Source organism: Dipteris shenzhenensis, chromosome 29, assembly GCF_047967505.1.
Source record: "Dipteris shenzhenensis isolate YYH24624 ecotype China chromosome 29, Dip_SZ_1.0, whole genome shotgun sequence".
NCBI classification, from domain to species: Eukaryota; Viridiplantae; Streptophyta; class Polypodiopsida; order Gleicheniales; family Dipteridaceae; genus Dipteris; species Dipteris shenzhenensis.
Window position 1 is genome coordinate 49,827,453 of NC_141624.1, and position 13,758 is coordinate 49,841,210.

The 13,758-nt window shown below is 42.9% G+C and overlaps 1 protein-coding gene across 10 annotated transcripts in view; it reads right to left on the reverse strand.

Annotated features, from left to right (window-relative positions):
- Positions 1-2,237: 2,237 nt before the first annotated feature.
- LOC147882977 (Pseudouridine synthase family protein) overlaps positions 2,238-13,758 on the reverse strand; it is a 101,998-nt gene continuing 90,477 nt past the window's right edge. For 4 of the 10 annotated variants that reach the window (XM_087401067.1, XM_087401064.1, XM_087401072.1 and 1 more), the window contains 4 exons: positions 13,458-13,514; positions 3,802-4,002; positions 2,777-3,216; positions 2,238-2,606 (listed from right to left, as the gene is read on the reverse strand). In XM_087401067.1, coding sequence (XP_087257193.1) covers positions 2,489-2,606; positions 2,777-3,216; positions 3,802-4,002; positions 13,458-13,514 — 816 coding nt within the window. In that variant the 3' untranslated portion in view covers positions 2,238-2,488. The remainder of the gene's footprint in view (positions 2,607-2,776; positions 3,217-3,801; positions 4,003-13,457; positions 13,515-13,758) is intronic. The other 6 variants (XM_087401068.1, XM_087401069.1, XM_087401065.1 and 3 more) reach the window with 6 other exon arrangements.

Here is a 13,758-nt window from a genome sequence, read left to right on the forward strand (position 1 = left end):
GGCACCATCAGTTAAGAGAAAGAGGCTTAGTGATGCAGATGCCTATGTTGAATGCTGGAACAAGTATTGGACAGAGAATAGGTTGGATCCACAGGTGTGGGAGTGTATTGATGCCTTGTTTAGTCATGGACATCAAAAGCCATAAATAGACCCAAGAAGATTAAGATTCAACAAAATGTATGTATAAAAGCACAAGAGAGCTTGCTTGGTATCAGAGCATAGAAAATGGTAATCATTTTCTCCTTCTTGATCTCCCAAACTTCCATTTTAATATGTGTTCTCATGTGATATTTCTCAATCGTTGTTATCCTATCGATGCATATTTGCATATTATTAATATGACAATTTTCAGAAGCTGTCTTTCACCACTAACTACTTTGTTTCTAGTGGTTCACTTTCCACGGTGTTTGTTAACACCACCAATTGGTGTTTATTAACACCTCAAGTAAAATATACATGTTGTACCCAAACGGTGTTTCTTAACACCACCAAATACATGATTTTCAAACTCTGCCACAAATGCTGTGTTCCAATTGTTATACCCAATGAAACATTTCGCAACAAATGAAGTTTTTCATAATCATTGGCATTTTCAAATAACAGTATATTTCAATATTGGCAAAATTCCCACAATCAATGAAACTTTTCCCAAATTTAATGAAATCCACTCAATTTTGAAATTCCCAAAGTGCAACTTTTGTCTCATTTTATCTAATACGGTGTTATGCAGCAAATGTTTGATGAGGACCCAGTTTTGCAAAGTGTAAGGGAGATAACGATGTAACCTTCTATGACTTTGAAGAGCCATTATCGACTGGTCGGGAACCTTCCAATGACATTGTCAGTTGGTTGGAAACCCTGTGACATTCCCAGGTTAGCAGCTTTCCTCTTCTCAAAGGTCAAAATGCCCATAGCGGCATTGCTACAGGGGAATCCCACCCTCGGGCACGACCTCTAGGATTGGATGAATGGGAAAATCCTGGCTCTCGAGCCTACAAGCCCCACGATAACCTAGGACATGAAGAGTCCCTATATCTTCCCAAGGCTCCCATAAACAAACTCGGCCAATACTTCGAGGGTGACAGCACTGACGCCATGATAACCATATCCTTTCAAAACCAAGAAGGTAAACGTCATACTAGACGGAGGAGCAAGTGTGAGTGTATGTACTAAGGAGTGCCAAGAGAAATGGGGAAGCCTCTTCTAGTATGTACCAACCTAGTGGTGAAACTCACAGACAACGGAACAGCCAAACCCATGGGAGTGCTCAAGGGAATAAGAATCAAAGTATTCAACTCCACGTACCCTGTCAAATTCGTAGTGCTGGATTTCATGCAACAGCCTGGTTACGAGGTGATCCTAGGTGGGTTTGTTGCATGACTGGTGCTCAAGAAATATTTACCTACGCCACAATGAGCAAGTCGTGTGAGTAGACCTTCAAATCTGTAAGGCCCACCCCCTATTGGGATGCCTATTTGCTGCAGAATCTGACACTACTAAGAGGACAGCATCCTTTAAAATGGTCCAAGCATGCAAAGTGGAGAGTGACGGCAAGGAAGAGGATGAGCATTGGTACGCCCCTCTCCTCCAGCCAGAGTTTTCCCATAATAAGATGCATATCCAGGCAACCATAGACGTCCCAGAGAGAATAGGCTTCCAACTAGAAGAACAAGGAGCGGTAGCACCCCTCCGAATGTTCAACATGCTTAAACCCTGTGAGGTGAGCAAGGGGGAAGTCCGAGTAAAGTCAGACCTTCACTGGCTGACGTGTGTAGGAGCAACCACTGCTCACCATGTGTTCTCTAACTGGGGATCTTGGATGAGCTAAGTTACAGATCCTGTGGGCTCCATAACAGCAATGAGGGAGCTGCCTTCAAGTCCGAAACTCCCTAAATCCAAAATCTCCAAGAATCACACCGAGAAAAAGCTTCAAACCATGGTGGAGGAGGAAGATAACGATAAGGAAGACCGGAGAAGGGCAACAATAGGACTGTCATTAAAGGTGTCTAGGAAGACCACAAAAGGTAGGAGTGTTTCTGCAAGGCATGGCCTGTAGGAATTATTTACTCACGGATGGACTCCACTCTAGCAACTGTTTCTGGGATGCTCTACATAGTAAGCTGGGAGAAGTAGGTTGCATAGCAGCGACAAGCGCTCCATGGATTGCAGATTTGTATCATTTTCTCAAGGTTTCTTTAGAAGGTTCTTTTCTTTGGGGATAAAATATAATAAAATGTTCAACTTTCCATAAAAATAGCTGCTCTTCAGGTGCAGAGCTTTCTTGAATGGGTCTGGAAAAGAGACTTTTAAGAAACTTCTGTCACTTGATGATGAGATATACACCCTATAATTTGCATTGATATACCACCGATTTCCAGGGGTTGCAAGCAAGTCACAATTCATACTATTCATAACAAGAGAGTTGTAATATGTAGCCCACAGACAAAGTCAGTGAAACATTATTATGCAACACTGTTTCACGGAGATATCAAGATGTGCATGAAGGTGGTACCACTGCCCAATCTGGAAGGGGGCATTCATACTTCCATCCTTGACCAGAGTAGCACCTACAATATAACCATAAGCCTTGTTCCTCCCCTTCATACCTGAAGAATTAATTACAAAAGAACCATGAGAACATTGATATATAGAGAAACTTTGACTGCTCAGTCGTAGAAAACAGTGAATACAACAGTTGAGGTAAATTCTTAGAGAAGGATGTTATGATGTTATGGCTGGATAGAACATATTTTGAAGAAAAGGCAAAAGAAAATACCCCAAGGGGGACAGACTTGGACAGTGGGTGCACATTGGATCCACAACAAATTCCACATCGTTGCCCTCAATACCAAGTATTGGAACACTCTTTGGTGGAGTGGGGTTCCCCAGCAGCTCCCTACAGCACTCTCGATCTTTCTTGCTTTCAGGCTTCTGCACTGAGGACGACTTTGCACTATGTATGGCAAGGCCTTCCACAGGTTCTTGTAAAGTCTCAATGCTATCTTCACTGATTCTTTGCCTTTTAAAACATGGATTTATTGAGATATCATCAGATCTCATAGTTTCACAAGTCAAAATCAAATCCTTGGAATTACCTCCAGTCCTCACTGCTCGTTCAGCATTAGTTCCCATCTCAGTACGCTTAGGGGGATTGTGTGTTCCATAGAGAGCATCGTTTGCAATAGCATGACCCAAATATTGCAGGTGTACACGGATCTACACAATCAAAACATACAATGTAAGTCCAGGAGTCATGGAAGCCATGCACTCTGTGTTCCAGGTGGCATAGGCATCTGTAGGGAACAAATTTCTGTTGCATGCTTTAAATGTATTTTGTATGTGCTCTGCATGTGTGTGCTTATAGAAAAAGAGAGAGAGAGAGAAGAAGAAGAAGAAGAAGAAGAATATATTATCATCCTCTGAAGACCAAAAATCGGCCTATTACATAAAGACTCCTCCCTCAAAGGGGAGGGTAATAAGAGAAACTACCTTTATGTCTAGGTGAGAAACTAGAGAGAGAGAGAGACCCCACATTTCTCTCTCATAGGTGTGCAGGGTCAATTAACATATGTCTAACCACCATTGTGTATGTGCACGTTTTATAACAAGTGCATGCACACCTGTTAACTATGTATATTAATCAAATACGTTAAACAAAGGCCCTTGCATGGACAGATCATTCTCACTAGTGTGTAGGTTTGAGAAGACTGATGACACTCATATTCAAGGTGTACAATGTTCGAAATGGTCATCAAATCTCCTTCATGGAAAAACAATGGTCATCAAAAATTAAAAAATTACCTGGTGTGTGCGGCCAGTACGAGGTATACATTCAACTATACTAAGAACTCCATCGCTGTAAAGCTTCCGAAACCTGGTACAAGCATGTTTTGCTTTTCTTACATGCAATTGGGCCTTATCTTTCTTTGGCAGATTCTGACTCAAGTTTTTACCTTCTCGACCTTTCTCTGAACTCGTAATTTCTGATAAACTCACTGCTTCCTGCACTCATACAAAGTAAGCACTACATTCTATTCAGTTGCCAGCCCCTCCCTTAATTTACAAAAGAAAGCATCATAACTACAACATGAACAAAAGCATTCACTCGCTATTGCCACCAAGTTGCAGGACTGCGATTCATTCTACAAGCATTCAGTATGGGGGGCATTTTTTCATTTGTAGCAAAAGTAAACAAGAGAGAGGAGGGGGGGAAAAGCTAACAACCAGCAAACAGGCTACAGTAACAGTCTGGGAGGACAGCTCCAGTCTGCGTGGACCAACACCTAGGGACTGCTGCTCCTGCTCCATTTTTTATGTCAGGATCACGCATAGCCTCCCATCTTCCTGGCTGCCAATCTTCTTAGTCCAGCCATACTTCTAGCCGGCTCCTTGCATCTTGCTACCTCCCCCTGCTCCATTGTCTCCCACCCTTGCTGTACCATCCACCCACTTGCAAGCCCCCTCATCAACTCCCCTTCTGGTACTTGTCTTCCCACCTCCTGCTTGGTCACACTCCTCTACTATTCCATTTCGCCTTCTTCTGCTTCATCACTCTCTTTGGATGTTTTACCACTTCCTGAAATCTACCTCCTCCTTACGGTCTTCACCACTTTTTAGGTTTAATGACCCCCCACTTTTCCTGCCCAGCATCCCAAGCAGGCAGGCTTCAGCCTCCTTGAGGTCTGCAGCCGTTCCATGGCCATGCACAGCCCCCACTCATTATGTTGGGCATTTTTTTTGCCTTTTACTTTTTGCAAACATACCTAAGTCCTAACAGATATCTTGCCTCCAACAGTCAATGTCTTTTGAGTCACAGATGCGATAGGTGAATGCTGATATATACTATCATGCCAATGTGTAGGAGCATGATTCGTCTATTGGATTTTTGAGCTAAATTAAATCTGTCCATTAGGTCTCTTGTTCTCGATTGACTCTTTCTAATTCGTCTTAGCTCCATGGAGGAATCCCACCCAATGGTCCCCGAGCACTGCCCCTTCACTTCCGAAGAGCAAATCTCCAAAGCCTTTTTTCATTTTAATCATTGCATGCATACGCTGTATCACATGAACTATGTGGACGGCAACTGCTGTAGAATAGTTAAGCTTCATTTATTTTACAAAGAGAGAATTCTAGTAGGTATGACCAAATACATCAAAACTAAGAACTCCTTTGATAATGAAACATCCCAAGGATAATTACAAATAATCTGGCTGAAAATGAAAGACATGTAGCCAGTCAAGTGCATCAAAATGTGATGAGGATGTGTGTGAATAGTCAAGTCCTCCATGACCCTACTCCCTCATGGAAGCAACTCTCCTACCAGGAGCTACTTGGGAGGAACCTAACCCCCATGAGAGTGTATACAATGTCATGCCAAGTGATACAAAGAGTCCAGGCTAGAGAAGTTCAAGAACCATCAATGCCCTCTAGGCAAATCTGCCACCAAACCTGCTTGATTAAAAAAACATCATCTATTTAATAAGGATTCTTGATGATATTTGTGGCAAGTCCAACCACGAAGATGAGTCCCATTAGGAAGACTAGCTCCTCTGGACAGGCCATGCAGGGAGGTGCAAGTTGCAATGGAAACTACCATTCAGCTTACACACTCTCAGCTAAACTAACATTTTGCTTTTGAGTAGCCAAGCACATTCTTGGTGGATGGTTTTTCCTATTCCATCATTGCATACCTTGTATCACATGAGGTATGCAGCAAGGATCAAATTGATAATCAGAAGGTTCACAAAATCAAGCTTGTTTAATGTAGAAAGAGGATATATTAAGGATTTTGGATCTGTAAAGCAAGGACTAGTGTGCATTCGTAATAAGCCCTACCAAGAAGATATTCTCTAGTAAGAGAGACTAGCTCTTTGGCAAGGCCATGTAAAGAGGTGCAAGTTCGGATGGAAAACTACCATGGGCTACACATATTCCCAAGTAGCATTTGCCTAGCCTTTGAAAAGGCCATGCACATCCTGAGCAAATGCTCCTTGTGTCAAACAACCTCATGGATGAAAGTTACGAGGCATCTCTAATCTGGGTAGGACAAGAAATTAGATAGCAGTTCGAAAGCATCCCTTATGAGTGCAACAAACCAAAGATACTTCCACACAGCAAATATGCATAATCCAAATCAATCCTTGCACGAAAAAATGAACAATCGCAATGGAAAACTGAAATGTCAGCCACTTATCTCATGAACTCGTGATAGATAGAGAGAGAGAGAGAGAGACACACACACACACACACACAGAGTTTACTAAAGTCTTTGGAAGACCAATAAGTCTATGAGACTATGAAAAAAAACATGATACAAATCCAGCTAGAGGGGTGGAACTACTAACCAACCATCCACCCATACAGAAACAGAAAAACCGTATCCTACATAGTCACATCAAACAATAACAATAATCATGTACAACATAACCATCCTCCACTACTATCATAAGACAGAATGAATTGTTCTCCCGGACAATGTGGCCCCTCCCCTCGTCAAGAGATAGCATGAAATCAGATATGGAGTAATGTCGGCCCCCAATGGGTGCAGTCCTACGCCATCTCCTAGTCACAGCTCTGCGTCTGACGAGGGTGGCCATCACACCTATCGGTCTGGCTCCCACTCTGAACATGGAGGGATTGTCCCCAAGTGTAATATGTGCATCAACCCTCTGTCTGAGCTATCGTGTCACTGGCTCTGGGTCACGATCATGTCTAAGACCTGTAGAGCGGGCATCCATGTGATCCGACTGAAAGAACTCAGTGATCATGCTTTGAGATGAGTCCAACTGGGTCTACTCCTCATGTCTCTAAGATCGGAGTAGATACTCACGATGCCTAACTAGAAAGAGAGAGAGAGAGAGAAGCACCACGCACAAAACTAGGTCCCAGAAAATAAGGGCTGGACTGTAGGCCATTCTATGGGCTATCCATAGATGCCACTTATTCCTTGGTATATGCCTTGTAGGCCTAGTTATAGTCAGTTAGGACTATTTGTACAGTTAGTACATGTACCACCTAGGTCAATTAGGATACTTAGTCCAATTAGGGCATTTAGCCCTAGGGTTTTGTCATATTGGCTCCCTCTTGAACCTCCACTTTTTGTATCAGCATTTTCAATACAGCATCTCGTTTTTCTCCTTCTCACCTCCATTTTTGAGCTTCCATTGCTTGCCATAGCCTACAATGGTATCAAAGCAAGTCGGGAATCCATTCCCTTAGCCATTGACAGCTTTTCCAAGCTATTTGGCAGCCTCCTGAGCCCTCATTCCTGCTGGTTTTGCTGGTTTCTACACACCCGTGAGTGTTTGAGGCCTCTCCAAGCACTTCTATCATGGAAACCCTGATTTTGACGCGACAAGACCACATTTTGGAGCATCCACCACGAAGGGAGCTGCATTTTGAGGCGAAGGTTTTTTTCACAAAAATTCCTTCATACGTGTGGCGGCTACCTGCTGTACGGAATCCGTGTAGTTGTACGGCTCATTCAATTCGCAATGTGGCAGCAACTTGCTGTACGGCGCATGTAGGCCATCCGTACATTCCGTACATGCTGTATGGGCTTACTACGCCTGCTTTTAATGCACCGAAAGGTTGTTTGGACCTACCTCAACATTTGTGCCTGCATTTTGGAGGTGTTTCTTGCTGCCTCGTGCTGCGTGCCAGCTGTTGAAGCTCCTTGGAGATTGCTGAAATGATCTGGAGATCTCTCCTTGAGCCCTTTTTTCTTCCATTGGCTATCCTTTGCCTCGGGCTGCGAGTTTCCATCCATTGGATCACCCTTCTCTCATTTTGAAGTGTTCTCCTCCTCGTGGGAGCACTTTCTCTTGCTGTAATTCTCATTTCCAGCCCTCTATTGGCATTTCACATTGCCATTTGCTCTCAGTTTCACCTCTCCTTCAAGGGTGAAACTCTCTGCTCGCATTCAGAGATTTTTCACTACTGTCCTTTCGGGCCACATCATTGGATAAACCGTTGTTGCATTGATTCTTTCCAATTTCTGCTTCATTTACATTTTGGAAAGACCCCGTTTGCCTTGGAAGGCCTCGTGTTGCCTTTTGGGGATTTTTCTTGCAATAGGTACACCTTGGGACAGTAGAGTCTTTTGCAGGGATAAGCTTTGAAGCTTGAGCAGAATTTTGTCACTTGATTTTGAGAGGTTTCCTTCCTCTCATTTGCTTTGCCAGTTGGTACATTTGTCTTGAATTTCAACACCATGACTAGCAGCAAGGATGATTTGTTTGGGATGCTTGGGGTTGATGACAAGCTTGATGGCACCAATTATCCCATGTGGTCATACATGATGGGACATGTTTTGGTTGGCAAGAATATATGGCACATTGTTTCAGGTTCTGAGGCCAGCCCTACACGTAATGACGTTTCTCATGCTACACCTACCGCCTCTGGTTCTACTTCAGGTGATGGTTCTAATGCTACTTCTAGAGCACCTGCAGCTACAGGTACTTTGGCTCCTACACAGGAGCAAATTCAGTGGGATGGTCGTGATGCCAAAGCACATGCCTTGATTGCTCTTTCAGTGAAACGGGTTATTATCCCTCATATCCGGTCTTACAAGACAGCTAAGCAAGCATGGGATCAGCTTGCATCCCCCATCTCCACAAGCAGTTGAAGAACTTGAAGCTTGAAGAGAGTGGTAACATGGATGCCTATCTCACTGATGTGAAGGATTTGAAAGAGCAATTGGCCAACATTGATGAGATTATGCCTAATTCTCAGCTTGTTTCTAATACCCTTGATGAGTTGCCTGATTCTTATCAAGGATTTGCTACGAGATTGAGGTTGGTTGCAGGTGGCAATGCCAACCATTTCTCATTTGACCAGCTGGTTGCTCTTCTTCTTCAGGAGGAGCAACGTCGTGCAAATCGCAATGCTTCTATGACTAGTGATCAAGCCTTTGCTGCCCATCATAAAAACAAAGGCAAAGGTAAGGTTTCAGTTGGTAAACCCCCTCATTCACATGATGATCATTCACATGGTGCCTCTTCTTCAGGGAATAATAAAAAGAAGAAGAGATGTAACTATTGTAGGAAACTTGGACGTGATATTTCTGAATGTAGGAAGCGGATTGCATCTAAAAAGAAGAAGAAAGAGTCTGGTCTTGCAATATCTGGTTCTTCTAGTGCAGAAGATCGACATGAGTTAGCTAATTTTGCGCAAGACCAGCATTGGGCTTTCTTGATTACATGTCAATATAATCCTGATGTTCATGATGCTTCCATGGCAGTTTCAAATGTTCATGATGCCTGGTTTGATAGTGGTGCTAGCAAGCACATCACTTCTTGCACGAAGTTATTCAGCTCATTAGAGCATATATCTCAAGGGAGCAGTGTCACATGTGCCAATAATGCATCATATACCGTGAAAGGTATTGGGCAAGTTGCTCTTACTTTTGTCTCTGGCGGTATTGTCACTCTAGAGAATGTGCTTTATGTTCCAGGCATTCGCAAGAACTTCATTTGTATTTCAGCCATAGCTACATATGGCTTTCAGGTTCTTTTTTAAGGTGTTAGGTGGGGAGTATATGATGCTACACATGCCTTTACCATGATCTTGACTCGCGCGAACATTGACTAGAGGTCTTTATAGACTTGATGCATACGACAAGTGTTTGGATGATGCCACTTTTATTAATGAATTCACCACGTGCACTTGGATTTTCGCCTTGAAATCCAAATCTGAAGTTTCTTCATGCTTCAAGTATTCTATTGCCTTGGCTGAAAATGAGAGTGGGCTGCACATTGCTCACCTTAATACAGATAGGGGGAAATGAGTATGAATCCTAGAATACCAAGCCCGAGGTGACTACTTCAATCCATAAAGGGCTTTCTTCAAGCTGCATGCCTTGCTTTCAAAACCTTCAACCTCAAAGCCAGGAAGTTGGAAAACATAGACCTCTTCCTGCAAATGCCTATGAAGCAAAGCTGTCTTGATATCAAAGATGATGTACCTCTCAGTGAAAGTGGGCAGCAAAGGCAATAACAATGCGAATAGTAGTGATCCAGGAAGTGGGAGCAAAAGTCTCCTCAAAGTGGGAGCAATGAAGAGCCATTATGTCATCAAGATGCCTTTCATAATGATTGTTGGTTGAAGACTATGAAAGCTGAACTGTCAAAAACAGCCCGTTGTTGATACCCAGATATCTTTCATAGCTTGATGCTTTTATTTCCATCCGATGCTCAGGATGATGTTCCATCTAAGATTGTACCTTCTCCATTTGTTGGTCATTCGCAGCCACATGTGCAGCCAAATATTCAGCCTGATATGCCTCTCATTGATCAGGACCATTTGCACAAGGCTCTTGACCAGGAAAGAGCTGAAATCCAGGAGCCCAAAAAGGTCCCCCGTTGGCTCCTTGACACATTAAAAGACAGCAAAAAAGATACTCCTCTGCCAACCCGTACTAGAGCAGCTGTCCGGAAAGAGCATGCTAGTTTTGTTGCTTATGCCTTGGTTGCTACAACATGCAATGAAGAGCCATTATGTCATCAAGATGCCTTTCATAATGATTGTTCGTTGAAGGCTATGCAAGCTGAATTGGATTCTATCCATTAGAATAACACTTGGGAGTTGTGTGATTTGCCTCCCGGCAAGAATGCCATAGGAACTAAGTGGGTTTATAAACTTAAACGAAAAACTGATGGTTCAGTGGACTGTTACAAAGCCCATCTTGTTGCTAAGGGCTATGCTTAGCAGCAAGGCATTGACTTTGAGGAGACTTTTGCTCCCACTTCCAAGATCACTACTATTCGCATTGTTATTGCCTTTGCTGCCCACTTTCATTGGCAGGTACATCAGCTTGATATCAAGACAGCTTTCCTTCATGGGCATTTGCAAGAAGAGGTCTATGTTTCCCAACCTCCTGGCTTTGAGATTAAAGGTTCTGAAAGCAAGGTATGCCGCTTGAAGATAGCCCTTTATGGATTGAAGCACGCACCTTGGGCTTGGTATTCCAGAATTCATACTTATCACACTTGGCTTTCAGAACAGCCCTACAAAGGCTACCCTCTACATCCGCAAGCGTCGGACAGATTTGCTGATTTTAGTCCTTTATGTGGATGGCATGCTTGTGACTGGGACACATGCTAAGCAAATTGCAGATTTTAAGCTTGATTTGCAGTAGACATTTGCTATGTCTGATCTTGGTCTTTTGCACTACTATCTGGCATTCACTTTGCTAGCAATGAAGGGGGCATTTTGATGTCACAATCCAAGTACATTGGACAGCTTTTGCAGTGTTTTCAATTTGAGGATTGCAAGCCAGTATCCACACCATTAGAGCCTCTTCTGAGGATGGCAGCGGTACGTAGGATGTCACTCTATCAGCAAGCAGTTGGTTGTTTGATTTACTTATGCCATACGAGACCTGATCTACAGTATGTTGTCTCACAGTTGAGTTGATATATGCACAACCCATCCATGCACCATTGGCATGCCATGAAGCATGTCCTCAGATATATCAAAGACACTCATCATTTAGGCCTTCTTTATGGGGCTGATACTTCACTTGTCATGCATGGATTCATTGATAGTGATTGGGCTGGTTGTTTAGACACTCATGTGTCAATTGTTTCATGCTTGGTACTTCATGTGTTTCTTGGTTCAATAAGAAGGAGAGTACAGTTGCTACTTCTAGTTGTGTAGCTGAGTACATAGCCTTCACTCAACAATAATGCCACATGATCCTAAAAATCTGCATCTTCATCTAGATGTAAAATTCAAACTATCTCGGCACACCTGGGGGGCAAACTCTTCAGAAGAATGGTTTTCTTGTCATCATCTTCTACTTCGGACGCGAGCTCATGAAGCTGTCTCAATAGAGCTTGCATCTGATTGAGGTAGATTCTTAGTCCTTCAGTTTCACCCATCTGCAAGTGAAACAGTTCCTGCTTCAACAATGCCTTCAAATGTTTCATCTTGATTCCAAAAAGTAAGTGTCTCCAATGTCACCCAGTTGTCCGCAGCAGTCTTTGAAATGTCAAGATGATGGGGAAACTCAGGTCCAAGCACTCATCCCATCATGCCAATAGCACGTTCTTTTTTCTCCTCCCATGCCGGAATCTTCTTTGCATAGTGGACATGTTCTTTGGCTTCTTTTCGGTCCCAGACACCACACCCCACAAATTCATGTGCATGAATCAAATTGGGGCAGGCAATTGCTAACTGGAGAACTTTCTCACGAACCTCGAACAACTTTCCTCAACAGTTATGAATGATCGAGACTCACTTTTAAAATATAAAAAAAAGAAATCCAGACTCACATTAAACACATCAGACCATCGAATATCCTCTCGAGACTCCTACTACTGCTCACAAGCCTTCAGATCAAATGCTCTGATACCAATTCTTAACTTTTATGAACTTCAACACACACAGCTATTGAATGCTCTTGAACCCGAACGACAACTGCATGAAATAATAACACAATCAACTGCAGCAACTCGAAGTCTCATTCTCATAAACCTTCTGATGCTCTCAATTGTAGGAGTAGAAGTAAAACACAGAGATTCGAAAAAACCCAGCAGATAAAGACACAAAGAACTGGCGACCCAACCGGGTTTGTTGCCATTACAAAGACCACACCAGTAACCAGACCATTAAGTCCACAGGAGCTGAATAAAGAGGAAGAAGGGTAAGGGGACACAGATTGAGGCCAAATAGCAAGTAGTGGTCTTCTTCAATAAATATGCAGCAGGTATGAGAAAAAAAAAGGACACATTCAGGGTAGAAGATAGTGGAAGTAGGGTTGGATGGATAGGCAAGAAGAAAAAAATATTTTTCCAGGGGGAAGGAGCAAGGTGGGAAATTAGTGTAGCGAGAACAGAAATAATGGATATATGCATGTTAGAAAATGAAGCAAGATGTGAGAAACTAGCTTCAACATGAGGGTGCCACGGCAGAAAGCAATGGTAACAGCATGTTTGGGAAGAAGGACAAGGAGCGAGGAGGAGGAAAAGACTAGGACAAGAGCACCAACGGAGCAGGTGAAACTGCAAAGGGTGGACAGGAAGAGAAAGGGGCAAGGTAACGGACCTACAGCATGGACGGAGAAGCAAGGGAAGAGAAGCAGCAGCTCAGAGAGAATGGAATGAAGAGAGAGAGGATGCAGAAGAAGCAAAAGCTTTAGCAAATTGAGACAAGGAGAGCGACAGAAAGGGTGCAAGCAGTTCAAGCAACTGGGTGTAAGTAGAAAAACCAGGCTACAATGAGACCAAGATTCGATAAAAGAAGAAACAGTATTGAAACTAAGCAACAAGTAAACACAATTTTCAATCGCAAGGGAGAACACCATTTTACACATCAAAGTATAGCTCTTTCCCAAAGGCAAATTTCTTGACATAGACTGCGAAAAAGGAAATCTTTCAGTATCTTCTGAGAGAAGACATACAATTTTAAAATTCCCTGTACACATGGACTTGAAAGTTATCAGGCATAGAATTTACCTCAACTGTGCTGAACCCTTCCTTAGCATTGTATATGACTCCTGCATTTAACTCTACCTGCAGCGTATGGAGAGCTCTCTGTCAGAGAAAAAAGCGAGGGTACTTTTCTTTGAAAAAAGTCACAAAGAAAAGCATTCCTTTAGACAAAAAGGGCATACACTGCCTAAGCCCTGCCCACCATTCTCAGAATGTGCTCAACAAAATTATTCATTTCCTTTGTGATGCAACCAAACAATCTTCAGTGGTTGTCATTTGACATAGACATGACCTTGACAAGTTACTTATTGCTAGGCCGCCTAAG